Source organism: Stegostoma tigrinum, chromosome 12 (genome assembly GCF_030684315.1).
Source record: "Stegostoma tigrinum isolate sSteTig4 chromosome 12, sSteTig4.hap1, whole genome shotgun sequence".
Lineage (NCBI taxonomy): Eukaryota > Metazoa > Chordata > Chondrichthyes > Orectolobiformes > Stegostomatidae > Stegostoma > Stegostoma tigrinum.
Window position 1 is genome coordinate 28886844 of NC_081365.1, and position 25373 is coordinate 28912216.

At 41.1% G+C, this 25373-nt stretch overlaps 1 protein-coding gene across 5 annotated transcripts in view; it reads right to left on the bottom strand.

Annotated features, from left to right (window-relative positions):
- Positions 1-556: 556 nt before the first annotated feature.
- Positions 557-25373, bottom strand: part of LOC125456860 (type 2 lactosamine alpha-2,3-sialyltransferase-like) — a 93321-nt gene continuing 68504 nt past the window's right edge. For all 5 annotated transcript variants that reach the window (XM_048540327.2, XM_048540326.2, XM_059650237.1 and 2 more), the window contains 4 exons: positions 23425-23611; positions 22066-22203; positions 4091-4243; positions 557-1451 (listed from right to left, as the gene is read on the bottom strand). In XM_048540327.2, coding sequence (XP_048396284.1) covers positions 1362-1451; positions 4091-4243; positions 22066-22203; positions 23425-23611 — 568 coding nt within the window. In that variant the 3' untranslated portion in view covers positions 557-1361. The remainder of the gene's footprint in view (positions 1452-4090; positions 4244-22065; positions 22204-23424; positions 23612-25373) is intronic.

A 25373-nucleotide genomic window follows, 5' to 3' on the forward strand; every position in this document is an offset into this window, starting at 1 on the left:
GAGCCTACAAAGGGATACAGATAGGTTAAATGAGTGGGCAGGGATCTAGAAATTGATCTATAATGTGACAATTTCAAATTTTCCATCTTTAGAGAAAGAATAAGAGAAGCATATTATCTAAACGGTGAAAGGTTGTAGCGCTGAGATGGAGGATCTAGGTATCCTGTATATGCATATCAGAAGGCTAGCATACAGGAAGAGCAAATAATCAGGAAAGCGAAAGAATACTATGCTTTATTGAGAGGGGAACTGAATGCAAGGGTAAGGAAGTTATGCTTCACTTATACACTGATGAGACCATATCTGAGTGTTATGTACAGCACTGGTCACTGCACTTACAGAAGGATGTCAATGACTTGGTATTTTAGAGAATGCTCACTATCAAATGCCTGGAATGAGCAGATTGCCTAATGTGGAAAGGCTGGACAGACCATGCCTGTACTCTCTGAAGTTTCAAAGATTCAGAGGTGCAAATTGCAACGTGTGTGTGTGTGTGTGTGTGTGTGTGTGTGTGTGTGTGTGTGTGTGTGTGTGTGTGTGTGTGGGGGGGGGGGGGGGAGAGGAGAGGGGGGAAAGAGACATTGAAACAGTGTTTCCACTTGTGGGAGAATCTAGAGCACAAACATAAAAAGGAGTCAGCCAATTAAGACAGATGTGACAGGAAACTTCAAGAGTTTTTTGGAATTACCTTCTTCACAAAAGATAATGGATGCAGAACTTTAGATATTTTGAAGGCAGAGGTAGGCAGATTCTTGATTGTCAAGGGGATGAACAATTATTAGGGATATGCAGGAATGTGGACCTGAAGTTAAATTCAGAGTAGCCATGATCTTTTTGAATGGCAGAGCACATACAAAGGGCTGAATAGCCTACCCTTGTTCCATGTCTGTACGTTCACCATCCAAAACAATGTTGATTACATCATGGGGCAATCACTGGTAAAAATAACCTTTGGCTACCTACAGAAGTATCAAAAAGGGATGTTCATATCAATTCCACTTTTTTGACAAAGTCTAAGAGAGGTTTTAATGATGAAATCCCATTTTGGCTATGATACATCGCTGCCAGTAAGAAGCCTTTCCAATGCTGCTTCTCTCAGGGTCCGAAAAGATTGCTCTCATAGCCACACGACAATTGCAATTCATGCTGCTCTTGTAGGATCGCGCGCACACGCACACACACACACACACACACACACCCACCCACACAGAATTTATACATTTCTCTTGCATTCAAATTTTTCAACAGTTCAACAATTAGTAGTGGTTTGTTTCCCCGGTATAAAAAAATGTAGAACTCCAGCCAACATGGAAAGCTCTCCCCAACAGTGTACAGCAGCATTAATTCCAATGATGATTATTTCAAAATTTTCCAGTCAAATCAAATATTGTATTAGATGATTTCAGCTTGTTCAGAAGCATTTGTTCAGCAGTAATGTTGTGGTACATCATCTGCAAATTCAACCATTCAATTATTAGTGTTCAAAATATACATGAAAATTTCATAAATCCTAAACAAACAGGTTCGGTTCTTAATAAGGAATCTGATTTACAGCATTCACAGTTCCATTCATAAAACAGACATTAGTTACAGGCATGACTCGTAGTTTGGATTTAAAATCATACCGAGTCACAGCGCTAGACTTCTGTCTCCTGCAATCCAGAGCAGATTTATCACCAGGATTATTGAAAAACTGGCAGTAATAACAGTGACGGATTATAAATCCTTTTAAGATCAGCCTGAGTATAAACATTTAATTTTTGCAAATATGACCTATCTAGCTGAGGGTTATAGAAGAAAAATCCAACAAAATTAATGTGGTTCCCCAACTGCTGGGGGAACACAACATTTACAGAGTGATAAAATTTGCAGTTCATGTTTTTCACTTCATCCAAACCACCCACAATGACTAATGCCACACACCAATCACTGTCATGCTACTCAGCAATAAAGTCTAGCTTCAAAATGATTTCCACTTTCCATCCATCTCACTGCAGCCCATAATCACTATATTAATAGTTCCCTTTTGTTTCATGCCAACAGAAGGCAGGACTGCTGTCACTTATTAAATGATATAAAAGGGAGTTTTCACAGTACTTTTAATTCAAACCCATTTACTTTGAGCCAGCAGAACAGAGAGAAAATTTTTAAAAAGTGTCAGTGTCAAGATTAGGGATTTGTTCAGTTTCTAATCATAAGATGTTAGACTCCATTTAAAGTTAACTGTATAAACAGCCAATCAGTCCTTACTTACACACTATTACTTCACCAAGATCCCATGGTGTTTGCTCTTCTTGGCCTCTTGTTGCTGGGGACTTCCTTAAAACTTGTAGGTAGTTCTTACTAAATTTAGTCCTACATGGTGAATGTAGCGAGTGTAATGAGGTCAGCCCGGCTGACAAGTGGAGGGGATTAGTGGCCTCACGTCAGGAGGCCCTGGCCGACAGGTGAGTGCGTGTGTGACATCTTGATTGCTCAGAACTGGCTCTGAGGGAACTGCATCAGTATCAAGGGCTGACCACATGTAGATAAAGGACAACTGATCGATGGGATGCCAGCCTCTGTGCTGTTATTTCAGTGAGCAGAATGTTAAGTGTAGGAAGGACCCTCCTGACGAGTATCCAGAGTCTAGAACCAGGGGTCACAATCTAAGTCCTAAATGGCCTATCCCACATCCTGAGATAGGAGGAGTGTTTTCTTCACAGAAAATGTAGCGAGCCTGTAGAGTTATCTGCCACAGAAAATAGTTGAGGCCAAAATATTGAAAGCCTTCAAGGAGATAGGCATAGTTCATGCTGAAGGACTCAAAAGGGAATAGGGCAAAAGCTGGAATAAAGTACCGAGTTGGATGATTCAACATGATCATACCGAATGGCAGAGCAGGTTTGAGGGGCCAAATGGCCTACTTCTTGCATTTAAAACAATTTTTGATTCATTTTCCCCTTACCAAGTTTCCCCTTTAAGAATGTATTTGAATAGCCATTATATCATAACACCTGGTTAAAATTGGAAGCACTCACTTCTAGCTCAGAAGTAGCTGTATCCACATAATCAAGGATGTTATCCTGGCCAGATACCAAAGGAGCACAGTACGGAGGGTGCTTTCACTGATTCCAGATCAAAGTTTACAACTTCGGTTTTCACCTGGAGTTTGATTTTCTCTCAACCATTACTGAAAGTAATTAGCTAATCAATCCTTTCATTTCCCCCCCCCCCCCTCAAACTCTAAACACTGCGGTGTGAAAAATGCTTGTGACAAGTGTCACCCACTTCATAGCACTTAGTTGTACGCAAAATAGTTGGAAACACTTTTGAAAACTGTGATCAAGCATTCTCTTTCAATCTATTATGATATTCTAAAGAAACCAAGGTAACGCTTTCAGGAAGAAGTGACTCTTGTGAAATAAACTGATACCAGGAACTATTGAGGAGGAAGACTGCTGCATGTATTAAAGTCTAAGTAGTTTAGAACATGGATTTTCTAAATAACCACCAAATGGAATTCCACAGGAACAAAATGGGCAATTGTGTGGACAAAATAATCTCTGATTTAAGTCAGGCAAGTACCAGCTCTAACTAAAATTAACTTAGAAGCATTAATATTCACTAACATGTATTTGGGAACAGTTCTAAGTACAATGTAGAAATATATTATGTTTTTCTGTTATCTCCCTTAAAATTAGAAACCTTTATCACAGAATCATAGAATCTCTACATTTTAGAAACAGGCCCTTCGGCCCAACAAGCCCACACCGACACTTAGAACATCCCACCCAGACCCATCCCTCTAACCTAAACATTCCTGAACACTCTGGCCAAAATTTAGCATGGCCAGTCCACCTAACCTGCACATTTTTGGACAGTGGGAGGAAACCGGAGCACTCGGGAGGAAACCCAGGAAGACACAGGGAGAACGTGCAAACTCCACACAGACAGTCGCCACAGGGTGGAATCGAATTATGTCCCTGGCGCTATGACTTAGCAGCACCAAACACCGAGCCACCATACTGCCCCAATCCTATTTCACAACTCATACTATTTAAGAAAGGTCTCCAACAAACATAAAACATGGTCTAATTCAGTAGCTTACCTTTTTCATGGCTGACATTGTATCATTGCCATAATAGTGCAAAGTGCTATTAGGATTATTGACGTCATATTTAAAGCCAGCTACGTGAACTTTATCACACATTGTAAGTGCCATTGATATCGCAATTATTCCAGTTGTTGGATATTGAGGTGGCTGTCAGAAACAAGTCAAAATGTAAGTGTACTTGAAAAGTCAAAACTGATAGAAACAAGCTACAGGGAAAAAAAGGTAAGTATTTGCACGTGGCTAATAGATAACACAAGACTTTGAATAAATAACGCTGTATCCACTTATTACTGCTAAATTAAAAACATATTTCAACAGTATACGTCAGCCAGTTATAAATCTAGGTGAAATTGAGCCGTCCGTACGCAGTTTAACATACCAATATAATAACATTGTCCTCAAATCAGAAATACCACAAAAAAATGCTTACATGCAGTAAATTTCACAAAAAGGCTAGTACGATTTGCCTAATATTGCTGATTGTGGATCCAACATGAGCCCTTGGTCATCATACTGGAACCAATTTAACAATCTGTTCTCCACACAATTTATCCTTAAGTAAATTTACAGGGCTTACCAATAAAGGGTTAATGAGGGCTCTTTAAACTTCTTATTTAAAAAGGTTCGTGCAGATTTGCATAACGAAAAGATTACACAGCATTTCTTTCACCAAGAGGACAGCTCTTCCTAATTCATCTCAGAAGCAGACAAATTAAGAGTTACTTTAACATTAAAAAAAATTAAACAATACTTCTGAAGTCTGGCTTTGCATTTGGGGAAAATCAACAACTTTGGACTCAAAACATAGAAAAAACTCTTCACTTGCATTGTGATGGGCAATTTTTATTTGCTGTTCTCTACGGAAAAATAAGGCCAGGTGACAGAAAACATATTCACAGAATCAGAATCACAGAATGGTTTCAGCCCATTGTGCCTGCACTGATTCTATTACTGACTGCCAATCTCCTGTCTTAACTTTTACCATATCTCTGCACACCATTTCTATCCAAATGATCATCCAATGCCCTCTTGAATGTCTCAGGTGAAGCAGTCTTCACCACACAGGGAAGCAATGGCCTAGCACTATTATTACTAGATTATTAATCCAGCGTTCCAGGCAACCTATGGTAGGTGGTAGAATTGGAATTCATCAAAAATCTGGAATTAACAGTCTAATGATGATCGCGAAACAATCAACTGATAGTGAGCCTGAAGAGTTTTTCCAATGTCCTTTAAGGATGGAAATGGCCATCCTTAACTGGTCTGGCCTACATTTGACACCAGACCCAAAGCAATGTGGGTGGCATTTAACTGTCCTTTGGGCAATTGGGGATGAGCTATAAATGCTGGTGATGCCCTCATCCCGTGAATGAATATAAAACAAAAGTGTGTTCCATATTATTACTACTCACTGACAAAGGTTCTTTTCCCTCTCACATCACCCTTGCTTTTTTCACACATCACTTTATATCTGTGCCTTCTCATGTTTTTAAAAATAAAATATGAGATGCAGCAACTTCTCACCTACTGTCGAGCCCACTCAAAAGAGATTTTCAAAATCCTACAAAGAGCAGTCCAACTACTTCAATCTAGTGTCATGCCAGAAGTTTCTCATTCCTGGAACTATTCTTACAATTGTTTCTACACTCACGTGCATTCCCATCTTTCCTATCATGACATCCACAACTGCACACAATACACGAGCTGACTAACAAATGTCTTGTACAAGTCCATCATCACCTTGTTCTTGTACTCCATGCCCCTATTTTTATAACTGAGAACACCGCTTGCTTTACTACCTGTTCTCACTACCTGACCTTCAAATGATCTGTGCACATATAAACCTGGGTCCATCTGCTCCTGCATCCCCTTTAGAATTGTCTATTATCTTAAATTGTCTTCCAATGTTCTTTGGAATAAGTGCATCATTTCACACTATCGGCATTGAATTTCAACTGCTCCCTATCCACCCACTTCACCAACTTGTCAAAGTCCTTTTGGAGCTCTACACCGGTCATCCTCACAGTTTACAATTCAGCCAAGTTTCGAGTCATCTGTAGTCCAGATCAATTCATATATCAGAAAACTGGTTCCAATACAGAACCCTGGAGAACTCCACTACAAACATTCCTCCAGCCTGGAAAAAAAAAATCTATTGACTACTGTTTCCTATAACTCAGCCAATTTTCTATGCTCATTGCTACTGTCCTTTTTGTACCGTGACTATAAACTTTATCAGGCCGTTGTGTGGCACCATATCAAAAGCCTATTAAAAATCCATGAATAATATATCAACAACATTACCCTCATTGATAATAGGAACTGCAGATCTGGGGAAACCAAAGATAACAAAGTGTAGAGCTGGATGAACACAGAAGCCAAGCAGCATCTCAGGAGCACAAAGATGCTGCTTGGCCTGCTGTGTTCATCCACGTCTACACTTTCTTATCTCTTATTACCCTCACTGAGCCTGTTACCCTTCTAAAAATCTCCATGAAATTAGCTAAACATGATTTTCCCTGATCAACCCACCTTTTACCATTTAGTTACAAATTTATATCCCCAATATTGTCTCAGTTCTTCACTTGCTCTTAATTTGGTTCTTTGTGTGCCCGTGAAGTGATTTTTAAAAAATGTCACATCAGTACTGACCAGAGAAGAAAGCAGAATGTCAGTTTTCACACTAGTGAACTCAGGTGCTGTTCCCAATAACAGCCTGCAGAATTGGGAAGGTACAAACACAAAAGTAACTGCGATGCTCCCAATTTCACAGGAAGAGACACGTTAAAATATTGGAGGTCAACATATAACCTCACTTGACACTAGAAATGAATATAAACAAATTGGTACCACTCCTGATTTACTGCAGGGTAATCATGATTTACTGCATTAAAAAAAGGTCCAAGGCACATTGATAAGCTTCATTTAAAAAAAAAAATCACGTTTTGAAATTACTATGACTTTAAGTTGGATTGAATAATTGAAGTTTGTACAATAAAACTTTGCCTTTTAAGTCAGTCACTGCCAGTTTGTTTCTGGTGCGCACTACATGCAGCAGCAGCCACATTGCTATCAGCTTGAAATTATAAGAAATGCTGATCATCGGTCTCTCAATAGCTGTTCCAGATATGCTATTTTTTTTCAATATCCAGTGAAAGGCAGAGAAACAAGTTTCTGATGACAGATGTAGACCATACACAGGAAATTTGAATGTACAGACATCATGGGAGGGGGGAAATCCTGCCCGATCACCCCCAAAATACAGAAGGGACATTTGTTTCCCACAGCTATACAAAAAGTTGTTTTAAAATAAAAAAGATACCCAAAAAGCCAGTAGTATTGGAAGCACATATGCATCCTTGACAACAGAGAAGGGAGAACCAGTTGGAAGTGGATGGTTGGTGGATTGCTGAGCAGACTTTTTAGTCAAACTTCTGCAGACAGGTTGTATTCAATAGCAAACCTAGAACCTCCAAGAATACTCCTTCAAGTTCCTCTATGTAGCATTCACCCCAATGTGTTAAGTGCAACAAGTCACAGATCCCCAAGCCTTCTCACTGAGATCTGGGACTTGTGCCTCAAGGGTGAGTCAAGCCACTTTATGACATTCTTACTTACAGAATAAAACCCTTCAGTCAAGATCCCAGATGACTCCTTCTTCAATCCTGGAGAATTTTGTACCATCAGCAGGACAGACCCACCAAGAAGCAGAGTGACATATAGTTGAAAAGGTAATGGTCCTGGAAATCCTCAAAATTCACTCCAGAGCCCACAGGGTCTCCAGGGAAAGGAAACCTTGTGCTGGTGAGAATTTAAGATAACAAAGTGTGGAGCTGGATGAACACAGCAGGCCAAGAGGCATCTTAGGAGCAAAAAAAGCTGACATTTCATCAGATGAGGGGTCTAGGCCTGAAACGTCAGCTTTTGTGCTCCCGAGATGCTGCTTGACCTGCTGTGTTCATCGAGCTCCACACTTTATTATCTTGGATTCCCCAGCATCTGCAGTCCCCGTTATCTCTGGTTAGAATTTAGCCTTCCACTTCAGCTGATAAATCAGTCTTTCACTGAGAAGCACCAAAGACTAGCGAGGACACAGAATATGTCTAATACGCATCAAAAATGCCTCAGTATTACTACCATTAACTAAGCTGGCTGAGTTCTTGCACAGATTGCTGCTGTGCTGAATCTGTGGCAGCTTAACAAGCGAGAAGAGCCTGCTGGTGTATCATTACAAACCTACTTGTCCCATCTCTCCACGATAGCAGTGATAGGAATTACCACTGCACAATGTGTGCCGTGCGACATTATGCAGCACCATCCTAAATGGGATAGATTCAGCACAAATCCAGTAGCCCCAAAACACAACCCACAACATCTTGGGTGTGCAATCAGCAACAAGAGAAATGTATTTAACCACACAATCTATAAACTCATACTTTGACATATCCTTCAGTTTATTATTACAACCAAGTTAGGGACCAATCCTTGTTCAACAAGGAGTGCTGAAGAGTGTAGGACAGCAACACCACATGAGGTGCCAACATATTGGATCTATAGCAAGAGGGCTACATACAGGTTAAGTAGAAACAGCATGTTATCAACAGAGCTAAGAGATTGTATAACCAAGGATCAGTTCAAAGTTCTGTGATCTTACCAAATACAATTGTGAAACAGTGGGTGAACAAACAGCTAAAATAGGTAAGAGGTACCTTCACAAAAACATTCCAATCCGTAATGCAATCAGCAACCATGGGGACATAGACCCCATATACAAACCCACGCAGAACGGAACCAGAAACACAAACAACCCAACTTAACAGACCGGATCATATAAATACCAAGTGGAGTAGAACAACATTGCTTCAGAGGCCACAGAGATGTTACCTAGCATGGTGTCAAAACATCGGTACAATAACCTGCCAGCTTGGCAAGTAAGGCAACAACCACATTCCAATCCTCAAAATGATGACAAAGTCCAGCACATTACTGAAAGACAAGGCAAAACTATGTGCAACCATCCATCTCAGCTTCTTCCTGTAGTCTCCAATAGCACAGACACCAGTATTCGGCGAATTTGATTCAGTTTAATGGTTATCAAGAAATGACCGATTGCGCAGGATACGGCAAAACATTGGTTCACATAACATCCCGATGATCATAGTAAAGATTTATGCAGCTTATTTCAGAGCACATCTAGCCAGAAGTATTCTTACAATTAGTGGCTAATTATAGGTGGATTAACTTAACATCTATTGGTGGTAAAGTATAGAAATAATAGCAGCACATTTGAAAATCATAATCTGATCAAGCAGAGTCAGGATAACTTCATGAAAAGGATAATCATGTCTGTCTAATTTATGCGGGTTCTAAGGAAGTCTTAGCCAGAGTGGATAGGTGGAGACCAGCAGACGTGTTGTATTTAGGCTTCCTAGAGGCATTTAAGGTTATGTCATAAGATAAGATCCCAGAATACAGGAGGTGGTATATTGACACAGAGATAGGTACATTGCTGATCATTAGCCAATTCTGTGTGTCAAACAACAAGGGGGATAATACAACCGCCCAAAGAGGATCCCCCTCGTTCTCACATACCACCCACCAACCTCCGGATACAACGCATCATCCTCCGACACTTCCGCCATCTACAATCTGACCCCACCACCCAAGATATTTTTCAATCCCCACCCTTGTCTGCTTTCCGGGGAGACCACTCTCTCCGTGACTCCCTTGTTCGCTCCACACTGCCCTCCAACCCCACCACACCCAGCACCTTCTCCTGCAACCGCAGGAAATGCTACACCTCCTCCCTCACCCCTATCCCTGGCCCCAAGATGACTTTCCATATTAAGCAGAGGTTCACCTGCACATCTGCCAATGTGGTATACTGTATCCATTGTACCCAGTGTGACTTCCTCTACATTGGGGAAACCAAGCGGAGGCTTGGGGACCACTTTGCAGAACACCTCCGCTCGGTTCGCAATAAACAACTGCACCTCCCAGTCGCAAACCATTTCAACTCCCCCTCCCATTCTTTAGATGACATGTCCATCATGGGCCTCCTGCAGTGCCACAATGATGACACCCAAAGGTTGCAGGAACAGCAACTCATATTTCGCTTGGGAACCCTGCAGCCCAATGGTATCAATGTGGACTTCACCAGCTTCAAAATCTCCCCTTCCCCCACCGCATCCCAAAACCAGCCCAGCCTGTCTCTGCCTCCCTAACCTGTTCTTCCTCACACCCAGCCTTTCCTCCCACCCCAAGCCGCACCTCCATCTCCTACCTACTAACCTCATCCCACCTCCTTGACCTGTCCGTCTTCCCTGGACTGACCTATCCCCTCCCTACCTATCTTCTTTTCTCTCCATCTTCAGTCCGCCTCCCACTCTCTCCCCATTTATTCCAGAACCCTCACCCCATCCCCCTTTCTGATGAAGGGTCTAGGCCCGAAACGTCAGCTTTTGTGCTCCTGAGATGCTGCTGGGCCTGGTGTGTTCATCCAGCCTCACATGTTATTATTAAGGGGGATAATGAGTTCTTTTTTCAGGCTGACAAGCTAGAATCATTTGTGTTAGTGCTGGGACTGTAAGTTTTTATATGTTTTTACAATATTTATCTTCAGACTAGAGGCCTGTGACCAGCAGTGTTCCACAGGTGCTGGGGCCAAGTTTGGTTGTCAGTTATATAAATAATTTTGATGAGAATATAGAAGACATAGCTAGTAAGTTTTCACATGACATCAAAATTGATGATAGTGGACAGTAAAGGAGGTTACTTAAGATTGCAAAGAGTTCTTGATCAACTAGGTCAATGGGCAGAAGAGCGGCAGATGGAGTTTAATCTGGAAAATGTGAGGCATTATATTTTGGCAAAACAAACAAGGGCAGGACTTGTATGTTAAAAATAGGGCCTTGGGCAGTGTTGTAGAAGAGAGACCTAGGGGTTTGGGTACATAATTCTTCAAAGTTTGCATCATATATAGATGGGGTGGTTAAGAAGGCATTTAGCATTCTTGCCTTCATCCCCCAGTCCTGAGTATAGGAGTTGGGACATTATGTTGAGACTGTATAAGATATTGGTGAGGCCTCTTCTGGAGTGCTGCGTGTATTCTGGTCAACCTGTTATAGGAATTATATTAAGCCGGAGAAGGTTCAGAAAAGATTTTTCAGAAGGGATTTACCAGGATGTTGCGGGGACCAGAGGGTTTGAGTTATCAGGAGAGGCTGGATAACTGCTACTCTTTTCCACTGGAACGTAGGATGTTGAGAGGTCACCTTATAGAGGTTTATAAAATCATGAGGGGTTTACACCAGGTGAGTGGCAAGAGTGGGGGAATTAAGACTAGGGGGCATATATTTTTAAGGTGAGAGGAGAAAGATTTTTTTAAAAAGGGCAATTTTTTCTTTTATACATAAAGTGGTCTATGTGGAATGAATTTCCAGAAGTAGTAGTGGGCACAGGTACAGTCACAATTTGTAACAGACATTTTGCTAAGTGCATGAACAGAAATGTTTGAAGGAAGATGGGCCAAGCACAGATAGATGGGACTAAATTAGAGATAATGGGAACTGCAGATGCTGGAGAATCCAAGATAACAAAATGTGAGGCTGGATGAACACAGCAGGCCAAGCAGCATCTCAGGTGCTCCATGGTCTGTTTCCATGGTGTATGACTCTATATTAAAATGTCTTGGAGGAAGCAAGTGGAAGCACCATAGCCAAATTTGCTGGTGACACAAAAACAGATATAAAAAGGCAAGTTACGAGGTAGGTACAAATAGTTTTGAAAGATAAGTTATAAATAGTGGGCAAAAAGTTGGCAAATGAAGTATAACATAGGAAAATGAAAAGCTGTTCATTTTGAAAGGCAGAACAAAAATAACAGAATACCATTTAAATGGAGAAAAACTGCAATGCAAAAAAGGCACTTGGGGGTACTTGTGCATGAAACACAAAGCCAGCACACAGGCATAGCAGGTAATCAAGAAGCTCAATGGAATATTGGCACCTTTTCCAAGATTTCTTTTGGTGGGGGGCAAGAAGGTTTGGAGTATAAGAGTATAGAGTAGGGAAGTCTCACTGCAACTGTACAAAATGCTTGTGAGAACACAACTGAAGCAATGAGGACAGTTTTGGTCCCCTTATTTAAGGAGAGATAACATTTCTTTGGAGGTAAATTAAGGGAATATTCACAAGGATGATCCCTGGTATGGAGGTATTGTCTTAGCAGCAAAGTCTAGATAGATCGGGAATCTACCAACTGGAGTTTAAAAGAATGCAGTGGTCTGACTGAAACACAGGATTCTTAGGAACATGACAGGGTAAATTATGAGAGGATGCTTCCTCTCATGGGAGAGTCTAGGACCAGAGGGCACAGTCTCAGAATAAAAGGGCGCTAATTTAAGACAGAGGGAGAGGATTTTTCTTTCCCCTGTGATTTCAGTTTCTTTGGAACTTCATGCCATAGTGAGCTTTGGGGGCGTCTGTTTAAGGTTGAGGTAGGTAGACTCTTGATCTGTACGGGAAATGAAGGATTATGAGAAACACCTCAGGAAAAAGGTATCAGAGGAGTGTGGGATCAGCCATAATCCTACTGAATTGTGGATAGGCTTGAGGGGCCCATGGCCTACTCCTGTTCATATTTCTTATGGTCTTATAACCACAACATTGGCCAGGTACGTTCTATCCACACACACAAAAACAAATCCAGTCAATTACTGTACCACTGTATCATTGATTGGTCTGCTCTCAGCCATCTAACAGTATTTAATTGCTAATAACAATATGCTCACTTCCAGGAATGCTCTTGCTTCAGGCTATATTAATCCCTATATCTGAACATGGACAAAGAACTAAAAGCCAGATGGTAGGTAATAGACAGCAGCAGTCTTTTGCTACTGTTGCAGAACTGAAACAACTTAGACCAATGTGACAAATAACATCTTATTTGATTACAATGAAGATAACGAACACTCCATGTAATTCTTGATTCCCCTGAAGCCTGACAGTTAGCTACACCACCTTTATTCCACCGTCATCCAGCTAAATTTGTTTTCTTCTATTCTTGTCAAACCAACCATAGCCATAGAATTTTACGCAATGGTTTCCCTTTCCACTGCCGCACCATTACCTCTTGTACCCGCCAAAGATCTTTCCTTCGGTCTCTCCACGTTTCATCCACAAGTTGCAGCTCGAGGATTTTTTTTTAAAAAAAGTAATTGGCATTGGATTTTCACACTTATACCGACAGCATTCAACTCTACTTTAAGATCACTGTCCTTCTTGAGCTCTTGCCTTTATTATTACTGGCCAGAAACTGTGATCAAGTAGAGTGAAGACACATTGATAAAAGTCTCAACATAAAAAGCTTGCCATAAGCAATGACTCTTATTCCAAGTAAGATGATAGAAAGTATGGATTGTTAGTCAGGAATCTAACAATCACGCTCAGTGGATAAAGGGACAACAATAAGAAGGGGAGCATTCAACGCAGGACGGAGGGCATCGTAATTAATTGTACACAGTATACAAAACAAGTTAATGAGTTTGTAGCACTGTGGGCATCACAGAGAGGTGTGTGCAAGGAGATCAGGGCTGGGAAATAAATAGCCAAGGATACACAACCTATTAAAAAAGGACAGGTATATAAACAAGGGTTTCCCTGTTAGTAAAAAATGAAGTTAAAATCGATAGCAAGAAGTGATATAGGGTCAGAAGGCACAGGATCTTTGGGGGTAGTGCTGAGGAACTGCAAAGGAAAATAAGATTCTGACGCACAGGCCTCCTAACCATAGTCAGGATGTGGGGCAGAAAATAAAACCAGATGATAGTCCCACTTCTACTTGCTTTTTCTATCACAATAATCATGTGGGATTTCAATGTGGAAGTTGACTAGGATAAGTCAGGTTGGTAGCAGATAAAGAAAAAGGAATTATGGAATGTCTACACGACGGTATTTTTGGAGCAGCTCATGGTAAAGCCCATTAGGGAACAGACAATTCCAAACTGAATGCATACGAGACGGGCTTGGAGAGAGTGGGTTGAAGGAGCCTCCGTGGGAAGTAACCACAATATTACAGAATTTACCCTGCAGCTTGAGAGAGAAGATTGAATCAGATGTAACAGTATGACAATTGAGTAAAATTTACAATAAAGACACGAGGGAGAAGCTAACTAAGGTGATTGAAAAGACAGTGGAGCAGCAGCAGCAAGTTTCTGGAGGCACAGCAAAACTTCATTCCAAAGAAGAAACAACATAGTAAGGGGTGACAAAGGAAGTCATAGACAGCATTAAAAAGCAGCAGGAGACGACAGCTAAAGAAAATACGACAAAAGGGAGTGGGGAGGGGGGAGACAAAGTATGATAAATAAAATATGAAAAATAACACCAGTAATACAATAGAAGATTGAGAGAATTTCTTTTTTTAAAAAAGTGGACATAAATAAGGTAAGAGAAGCAAGAGTGAATATTGGCCACTAAAAAATGAGATTGGAGTAGTAATGAGTAACAAAGAAATAACAGAGGAACTGAATAGTTACTTTGGATCAGGCTTCACGGTGGAAGATACCAGTACCATCACCACAATTTAGAGTCACGGGGCAGAGTACAGTCACCGTCTCTAAGGAAGTGGTGATGAATAAGTTACCAAGACTGGATGGACTGCACCCTTAAGTTCTGAAGGAGATTGCTTTTTTCCTTAGTTCATTCACGGAATGAGGGCTTGCTGACCAGGCAGCATTTATTGCCCACCCTTAATTGCCCAGAGGGCAGTTGAGCATCAACCACATTGCTGTAGGTCTGGAGTCACAAGTAGGCCAGAACAGGTGAGGATGGTAGATTTCCTTCTCTAAGGATATTAGTGAACCAGATGGGTTTTTCCCCCACAATTGGCAATGGATTCAGGGTCATCATTAGACTGGTAATTCCAGTTTACTTTTAAATTGAATTCAAATTCCACCATCTGCTATGGCAGGATTCGAACCCAGGTCCCAAGAATGTTATCTTGGTGTCTGGATTAACAGTCCAATGATAATAACACTAGGCCACCGCCTCCCCAGCTGAGGCAATTAGAGAGGCATTAGTGGTGATTTTTCAGGAATCGCTGGAGTCAGAGAAGGTCCCAAGGTCTGAAAAAAGGCTAATACAATACCCCTGTTTAAAAGGAGGGAGGGAAGCACAAGATAGGCATTTATAAGCTGGCTAGCCTGACCTCAGTTGATTTGAGAGTCCGTTATTGAGGATTAGATTGCAGAATATTTGCAAGTGCATGTTAATATAAGGCCAAGTCAGTAAAGCTTCGTCAAGGGGAGGTCATGCCTGACAAATCTATTAGAATTCCTTGAAGAACCAACCAGCAAGTTAGTTTAAAAAAGAGCCAGTGGATGTGATCTATTGGGAGGGGTGCCACACAGGAGGCTGCTAAATACGATAAGAGCCCCTGGTGTTTGGGGGCAAAGTACTGGCATAGAGGGGGGTTTGGCTGACTGGTGAAAGGCAGAGAATGGGGCTAAGGAGGTCTTTTTTGGAATGGCAGCCTAGTGTACCTAGTGGAGCTACTCAGGGGTCTGTGGTGAGCCCACAACTATTCAAGCTATGAATTAATAATCTGAATGGAAGAACTGAGCTACGTTGTTGCTACATTTGCACATGACACAGGTAGGTAGAGGGACAGGTAGTACTGAGGAAGCAGGGAAGCTGAAGAACTTGGATAGACTAGGAGAGTGGGCAAAGAAGTGGCACATGGAATACAATGTGAGAAAAAGTGAAGTGATGCACTTCAGTAGGAAGAATAGAGACATTCATTCTTCTTTTAGAAAATAGTCAAAGGCTTCAGAAATCTGAAGTACGAAGGGATTTGGGAGTCCTGGTTCAGGATTCTCTGAAGGTTAACATGCAGGTTCTGTTGGCATTTTGGAAGACAAATGCAATGTTAGCAAGTCATTGACAGAGCTAGAATACAATAACAGAAATATACTGAATAAGGTTGTCCAACGATTTGGTCAGACCACATTTGGAATCTTTTTGAGTGTCGAGCCCCATATCAAAAGAAGGATATTCTGGCTTTGAGAAGTGGCAGAGGCAGTTCACCGGAATGATCCTGGGGATTAAGCGCTTGTCATAGGAGGAGCAGTTGAGTAATGTGTCTGCATTTGGAGTTTAGAAGGATTGACAGGGGGAAATCAGTTTGAAACTTAACAGCATTCTGAAGGCTTTGAATAGAGAGGACACGAAGAAGATGTTTCCACTAACAGGTGAGACTAGCACCCAAGAGCACAGCCTCATTGAAGCACGAGTCTTTAGAACCGAGAAGAGGAGGAATTTCTTCAGCCACTGAGTGGTGAATCTGTGGAACTCAGCTTCCAGGGTCTTCTGCAAAGTCACTGAGTGTATTTAAGACTGAAGTAGATAGGTTCTTGTTCAACCAGATCAAGGCTAACAGGGAGAAGTCAGGAGAATGGGGTTGAGACAGACATCAAGCATGACTGAAAGGTGGAACAGACTTGATGGGCCAAATGGCCTAATTCTGCTCTAATATCTTAACATCTATGGTCTCTTCTTGATGGAGGCTGAAGATTGTTCATTACCTTACATGATATCTAACCACAAGATGAGCTTCTGATGACAAATCTGCTCTATGTCTGCTTATATCCACTTCTGTAACATCACGATTTTGTCCCTGCTCCAGCTGAAACCCTTATCCACACCAGCAACCCTTTTAAACTTGCCTACATAAATGCATTCCTGGGCTCTATTATTACCCTCAAGTTTATAGGGAATATATCCAAAAGTCTGCTGCTCATGTCCATATTCACATCAATACCATTCATCAGCCCTGTGCCCACTGACTTATGGTCTCCTGGTTAAACGGCACCTCATGTTTTAAAATTCTTAACCATGCTTTCAAATCCCTGCATGGCTTCTCCCTTCTCTATTGCTCATCTCCTTTAGCCCTACAAGCCTCCAGAAGTTCCAATCCTGGCCATTTGAAAACCTTCAATTTTAATTTGGTCCACCATGCTGGCCACGCCTTTAGCTGCCTAGGCCCCAAGCTTGAATTCCGTCCCTAAAATGCTACCTTCCTTTGAGGTGTACTTTACAACCTCCTAAGCTTTTAAATTATCTTGAACATTACAATTTGCTTCACGTCAATTTTGCTTCAGTGTTACAACTCACCTCGTGACTCATCAAGCAGCTCCTAGTTAAAAAACTGAAGTCTAAGAATCAAGGGTGAAATGTCTACTGGTTGGAGCTACATTTTGCACAAAAGAAAGACTGCTGTAGTTGGTAGAGACCCAGGACATTTGCTGCAAGAGCTCTTCTAGTTTCTGCTCAGGGCAAAACCAACTTCAGTTGTTACAGAGATGTCCCTTCTCTAACAAGGTCAAAAGTGGAGAGGCTTGCTCATGATTGCATAGCATTTAGATCGATTTGCAATGCCTCAAATGATAAAGTAATTTATAGTCTCTTCATTGAGCTAGAAGACCTGGGCCTTAGGCTAGAAACATTCACATCGTGCAAGTGCCAGGTAATGTCTAGCTATGAGTGAGTACCTAACCACATCCCCTTTACACTTAATTGCATTACAAGAGATTGTTAAGAAAACTTAAAAGCTCATGGTATCAGAAGTAATATACTGACATGGATAGAGAACTGGTTTGCAGACTGGAAGCAGAGAGTTGGAATAAACCGGTCCTTTTCAGAGTGGCATGCAGTAATGAGTGGGGTACTGTAGGGTTCAGTGCTGGGCCGCCAACTATTCACAATATACATTCATGATTTGGACAAAGGAATTGAATGCAATATCTCCAAGTCGGCACATGACACTAAGGTGCGTGACAGTGTGTGCTTATGAGGAGGAGGCTAAGTGACTTGGACAGGCTAGTTGAGTGGGCAAATGCAATATAACATGGATAAATGTGAGGTTATCCACTTTGGTTGCAAAAACAGGAAGGCATATTATCTGAATGGTGGCAGTTTAGGAAAAGGAGAGGTGCAATTAGACTGGGTGCCATGGTGGAACAGTCACTGGAGGTTGGTATGCAAGTGGCGAGTAAGCTAATGACATGCTGGTCTTCACAGTGACAGGATGAGTACTGGAGTAAGGATGTCTTGCTGCAGTTATACAGGGCCTTGGTGAGGCCACACCTTGAGTATTGTGTGCAGTTTTGGTCTCCTAGTCTGAAGCAGGGCATTCTTGCTATTGAAAGATTCCAGCAAAGATTCACCAGGCTGATTCCCAGAATGTCAAGACTGACACATGAGGAAAGATTGGATCAAACGGGCTTGTATTTATTGGAATTTAGGGATCATCTCATAGAAACGTATGAAATCCTGGTGGGAACTAGATAGGCTTAATGCAGGAAGAACGTTCCTGATGTTGGAGATGTCCAGAACTAGGGATCACACCATAAGAATAAGGAGTAAACCATTCGGGACCGAGATGAGGAAGAAGGTCTTCACTCAGTTGCAAGTCTGTGGTATTTTCTCCCACTAAAAGCAGTTGTGGACAGTTCATTAGATATCTTCAAGATAGGACTGGCCGTGACCCTTGCAGCCAAAGGGATCAAGGTGTATGGAGAGAAAGCATGAACAGGGTACAGAAATTACATGATCAGCCATGATTGTATTGAATGGTGGTGTAGGCTTGAAGGGCCGAATGGTGTACTCCTGCACCTATTTTTTTTAATGTTTCTAAACACACCAGCACCAACAATCTGGGAGTCATTTGTCACCAAAATCTTAACCAGACCAGGCAAAATACTGTGGTTCCAAAACCAGGTCAGCAGCTAGGAATTCTATAGCAAGTGACTCAATTTCTGACTTCCCAAAGTCTTTCCATTTCCATGACAGAACTTAGGAGGGTGCTGAAACAATCCCCACTTACGAAGGTTTTGGAGTAGATCTGTAGCTTGGGTTGTGGGTGTCGAGGTTGGTTGGCTCGCTGAGCTGGTTTGTTGTTCCGCAGATATTTCACTACCTTGCTTGCTAACATCCTCAGTGCAGCTTCTGATGAAGCATTGGTGTGTTTTCCCATCTGGTTTTTAAACCCTGGGGTCCTTTGCGATGGATTGCCTCACTTCTGGGGTTTCCTCCATAGTGGAACTGTGTTTATTAATAGCATGACTGCACAGGAATTTCTGTAAGCATGGCACTCCATGAAGCAGGACGCAGCAGCTCACTCGATTGACTGCAGCATGCATGGTCTTTGAACCAGATGCAGAAACCTGCCAAGACTTCTTCAGATGCACCTCTATGCCCTTTACTACCTGGGAAGGACAAAGGCAACACACGCACGGATCACTGCCTTACACACCCCTCAAGTCTCATACGTCTTGATTTGGAACTGTATCACCTTTCCTTCAGTGAAGCTGATCAAAAGCTTGAAAATGTTCCTTCTAAAAAAAAATTTTAAAAATGGCAATTGGACATCACTGGCAATCATTGCTTATCCCTAGTTACCACAAAACGATTAACAGGTTTCTGAATGTCCTGAAGAACCAAAAAATAAGTCATCCATATTGCTGTGGCTTTGGACAGACAGGCCAGATTGGCTAAGGACAGCAGATATCCCTCTCTATAAAAAGGGCATAAGCAAAGCAGATAGAGTTTTACAACAACTGACATATGGTTGCCATTGAGGAACTTGTAATTCCAAATATTTTTATTAAATTCAAATTCCACCATCTGCCACGGTGTGATTCAAACCCACATCCCCAAACATTAGCCTAGTAGCTACAAATTATTAGTGCAGTAACATATCATCTTGTCACCGCCTACTACCTAACACCAAAGAAGCAATCACATCACAGAACTGTAGCAGTTCACCAGCACCATTGATTTGGGAATTCCACAAATGAATATTACAAAACAAAAAATCGCATGCTCAATAGTTAACACGTCATCTCAACATTCCAAGAAGAATTGAACGAACTTTGCTACTCCACGTGCCCTGCAACATTTGCACTTTCTTGCTTGCCCTTATTAGAAGTGCTGTTGCGTGTGCATTGTCTAATTGCCAACCTCTTGTCCTTTAGAGCAGCAACTGTGGTGATATGCTGTTTCTCCTCAATGAGGACTCCATCTACCCATCAATAAATGCCTTATTTTGCTGTATTAGATGTTACGGCCATTGCTTCACATCTATAGACCTCCAAATGGGCTGTTTGAGATAGGTAGATAGGTCATTGTGACAGCTAAAGTTTTTAAATGTGTCTCCAATTTCTAGCTGCCCTTTGTCGACCAAACACAAATCCTAGATCATTTACACTGGATTGGCAAGGCACAGTATAAATCCTCTTGACTCTTAAAACATGAAGCCTTTAAACTCTGCAGATCAGAGGCAAAAAGTTTGCAATGAGCTACAGTCCAGGACCAACAAGACTTACTGAAAAATAACCTGTATATATTAAATGAAATATACATACCCTTAGGGGCGGGACTTTCTGGAGTTGCCACTCATTCACAAAACCCTCTCATGAAATTAGGCACTAGAGTAGCACTTGCATATCTCTTTGGCTTGGGATGCGGTGCTCTTAAAGCACTTTTTGAAAAAAAAGGAGTTCTTGCTGATTAATGAGCTCTGTATGCAGCCCTTGTAAGGTGCAAATCCACAGGTCCATTTTCATTTACTTCTCCTCACTGGTGCTCTCTTTTAATTGCCCCCATCTAACTTTTATTGCATATGAATCAAGGTCAGAGCTTGCAAAGTCTGGAGTGCTTTACAGTATATCATCCGATGTGCTAGGAATCTCATTTTGGGAGATCCCTAGACAAAAACAGAACCTTTACAATAGGTTGAGAGGCAATTGTTATGCACAAAGCCTTACAGCAGAGAGGCCAGTACTTTGTTATACATAACAGTGGTGCAGTTTGACAGCATATCGTGGCAAAGGGCTTGATGCATAACTAACTAAGCTCATCCTTCAAACAGATGCCTATTAATTAGTCCTCCTTACCTTGGTTATGTTTCCTCAATTCAAAAGAATTTCTCATTTGCTACCATGGACAAAATACTCAGGATATGTAGTGTTTGTGTGATCGGAAACGCTTGCTACAACTGCTATATAAACTGTTTTATGGACAATTTCCAGGTATCCCATTGTTCCTCGTGGACACCACTTGCTTTACAACTTTCATGCCATCTTCCCCAAAGAGGACAGTTCTGAAAGATATTTCCATTATTCTGTTTCAATGAACAACCTTTTGAAATAAAAAAACTGCCTAAGATAGTTCTAGTTAAATTGTTCAAATTAAATCAACTGTGAAAAAGGGGATATCTGGCCGTCACGCAACCAACACGAGGAGCTCCCAAATGCACACCCATCTCCTGGTTTGGCAAGATACTCAGCATCAGGGAAGCTGCTTGCAACAGGATAATTACTGTTGCATGCTCTTCGGTTTTCCAACATTAAAACATAAACCAGATGGTACCATCAACAGAAGCAGGTAAAGGAAATATTTGGAAGCAAATAATCTTTAATCTTTTGCTTTGTGCAATACATTGAAACACCACACCTTCAAAATGAAGTCGTGGAGAGTTGCCATCTCAATTTTCTAGTCTCAGGTGTATAAAGTTATTTAGTAGAGAGTGTCAGCAATTATGCCACAATAAAGATTGCAACTTTGAAAAAAAAAGAACTCCGCCCAGGCTGCTCCTGTACAGTTTTTAATGTCCTGACTTCACAGTAAAGCTATCAAAGGTTGAGAATAGGCCACAACATGAAAACTGTTTGACATTCATGAACTAGCTGGGGTATCACATCACTAATGCTTCCTCCTTTGTTGTGAATGTTAATCTAAAACTTGTCAAATAGAAATGAACGCCATTTTAAAAAAAAATCAGCTTTTGCCATTTTGCAGACTAAATAAATAAACATATTTAAGTGCAGTCGAGGTGACCTCAGTCTCTAAGACTTTAAATTAAGCTACACAGAAAAACATGGTGTGACAAGAAAATATTCATCCACATACCTTAGGCCAACGAACAACTGTGGGCAGTTTTAGCAAATCAAAGGCTGCTTTCTGGACTACAGAAGGTTTTAATATCCTTATTTGCCTATTTTTGTAAATTAGATTTGTAGGTGTATTTTTCCAGAAGCCACGCATGGACTGTTAAAAAAACCACGTTAACTTACAGACTTGAAAAGCAATTATAACAACATATACATGTATACTGTACATTTTTCCTCACATTCACTTGCACTTGTAACAGTTAGTTGTTAGATTCTGAGACATCTTCAGGTTAGTTTATTATTTTTCAAACTCCATTTTCAAAAATTGACTTTAAATATAGATTAATCATACAACATGAGCTACTTTTCTGAATTATCAGACTGTTATAGGTTTACTAAAAGTTGCTAAAATTGTGATGGACTAGGGATGAAATTCTGCCTGCAGAACAATCCCCTGCAAGCGACCACAAAGTCAATAAGTCTGCAGGTGAAGGATGGACTGGACACAGACAGCAAATCTTTGGTCCACTGAACTTTATAGAAGATGGGAAGCCAGCCAACAGAAGTTTGAAGAAGAGCTAAAAAGTTAGGAATTGAAAAACTCTTGGTGTGGAACTCTGCAGTAGAAAGGCATAGGGATGGACATGAAATGATAAAAGGGAGCATTCAGGATTGGCACTTGCCTGAAAAAGTCAGGTAGAACTGGTGAAAGGTTGAGAATTGGCCACAGCTTGATTCAGCCTGACACAGTGGCAGGAGTTTGTGTCAAGAGGGGCTCAAGATAGGTTTAATTTTCATTGGAGGAAGCCACTACTCATGCTGACGAAATAGTCTGACAATACAAAAGGCAGTGGGTAGCTCTAGAATGTGGAAAAAAGTGCTGGAGCTGGATTCGGCATTCACATAGAACCAGACTCCATTCAAAGAAAAGCATATAGATACCAGAGGGGAGGATGGCAATGCCTGTAGGACTCCAAAAGATATGGAGTCCTAGAAGAGAAGCTATGCTGAAAATTCACTCGTTCGATTTAATAAACAGCTATGGAACAAAGCCAAGGGCATCCACCAAAGCTGGACAACACTAGAAAGGAACAGGAGGATGATGGTGTGGTCAATTGTCAAAGCTACTGAAAGGAAGTCAAGAAGAAAGGAAAAGGTGTACTACACTACAGACATAAACGTTATTCGTGTCTTTGGGGATCCTGGTGTTGTAGGAGGGATAGAAACTTTGACTTAAGACAGAGAAGGGCATAGACTATTGAGGCAACATGTTGAAGAACTTGAGGTGGAAGGAAGGTTTGAAATAAGCTGGTAGCTTGCAAGCATAGAGGAATCCTTGGAAGACAACTCTTTTGAAGAACAATTTCAGAGAACTCACCACTCTCTGCTTTAAAAGTATCTCCTTTAACCATCGTAAGTCAATTGTCTTAAATGCAACAAAAACCAATGTTGTGTCAGGATCATACTGGCTGTAGTCAGAGAAGAGAGATTCTGGATAACAGAATCTAAATGTTGTTTTGTTTCCAACGTCATCTTCGTACCCATTCACAGGCCCACTATTTAATCTTGAAAAGGAATTAGAAAAGGAGCAGTGAAGTAAATTAAAACATCTTTAAGTCCACCTGTACGTTCTAATTAAAATTTCTTCCAATTCTAATGAACTGAAAACAAATTGGAGCCTTTTGATTAGCAAATACTAGCTCTATGGCCCCACTGTAGGTAGTGCACAATTTTAACTCAAATAAAAATCAATGACACAAGCAGAACTAGAAATTCTTACAAGTTTCTTTGCCAGAGGTCACTAAGAATAAGACCATTGCTGCCTGTGCCTCTTCACTCAGTCCACCAGACCCAAACTTCCTTTAAAAGTCTGACTGTCTGAATAACTTCAGAGATAATAGGAACTGCAGATGCTGGCGGATCCAAGATGGCAAGGTGTGGAGCTGGATGAACACAGCAGGCCACGCAACATCTCAAGAGCAGGGAAGCTGACGTTTCAGGCGCAGGCCCTTCATCAGAAATAGGGGAGGGTAAGGGGGATCTGAAATAAATAGGGAGATAGGGGGAGGTGGTTAGAAGATGGATAGAGGAGGAGACAAACGGAGAGGAGACAGACAAGTTAAAAGAGGCGGGGATGGAGCCAGTAAAGGTAAGTGCAGGTGGGGAGGTAGGGAGGAAATAGGTCAGTCCAGGGAGGACAGACAGGTCAAGGGGGCAGGATAAAGTTAATGCTTTGCATCAGGTGACCCTTCCTGAGAACTAGCATGCCTCTTAGCATCTACTCTCCTGGAGAATCTTACATGTTTCACTAAGGTCACCACTCATCCTTCTAAACTATAATTCAGCTCATCTACCGTTTCTTGGTTTTTCATGATGACATCTGGAGAATGAGGCTAGGAAAGTTATATTCAGTTTGGCCCCTGTCTTCCTTGCCTTGACTTGAAAGAAACTATACTGTCTGTTTGCATATTACTTGGTAGTTTTGTGTTTTTTTTATAAAAAGGAAGTCATCTTTTCTTGGCTTTCAAACTCCCTTAATCCTCTGGCTTACCACTAATCTTTGCTACATTGAAAGAAAATGTACAATTTGATGCTGCCTTCCACTTCCTTCATTAACCACAGTTGGATTATCCCTTTCATATAATGCTCCTTTCTCACATAGATAAATCACAAAATACTACTTTCTTAAACGTCTGCCATTATTTATCAATCAGATTTTCTGCTAAACTCCTTTCCCAGTCTAACCAAACAAATTCTGCCTCATTTCTTAGTCATTACTCTTATTTGCACAGTTGTTTCACAGTCAAACTGAATACTAAATTCTACCATGTATGGTCACCGTTTCCTTGGAAAATCTTTTACTCTCATTTATTGAACCTGCATCATTACATAATACCAGATCCAAAATAGATTTATCTCTGGTTCCATCCACAACAAAACAGTTTCTACAAAACTCTCCTCAATACACAATGATTTCTTCCTTGTGGCAACCTCATTTGATTTTCCCAATCTAAGTAATGATTGAAATCACACATGATTAATGTACTTTTTTTTGGTTTTAAAAAAAAAAGTAAGTTCTCATTATCTCCTGACTAATCTCGGTCCTGGAGTGGCTACTGTTAGGGGCCTATAGTCAATTCCCACCTGAGAGTCTTCCTCTCCTTGTTATTTCTTACCTTCATCCAACATTTTCCAACCTAAAATCATTTCTTGCTGTTGCAAGTACTTCACCTCATACTAACAAAACCACCCCACCTTTTGCTTTTAAGAAGTCATATAGACCTGAATATTTAGTTCGCAGATAACAAAGTGTGGGGCTGGATGAAC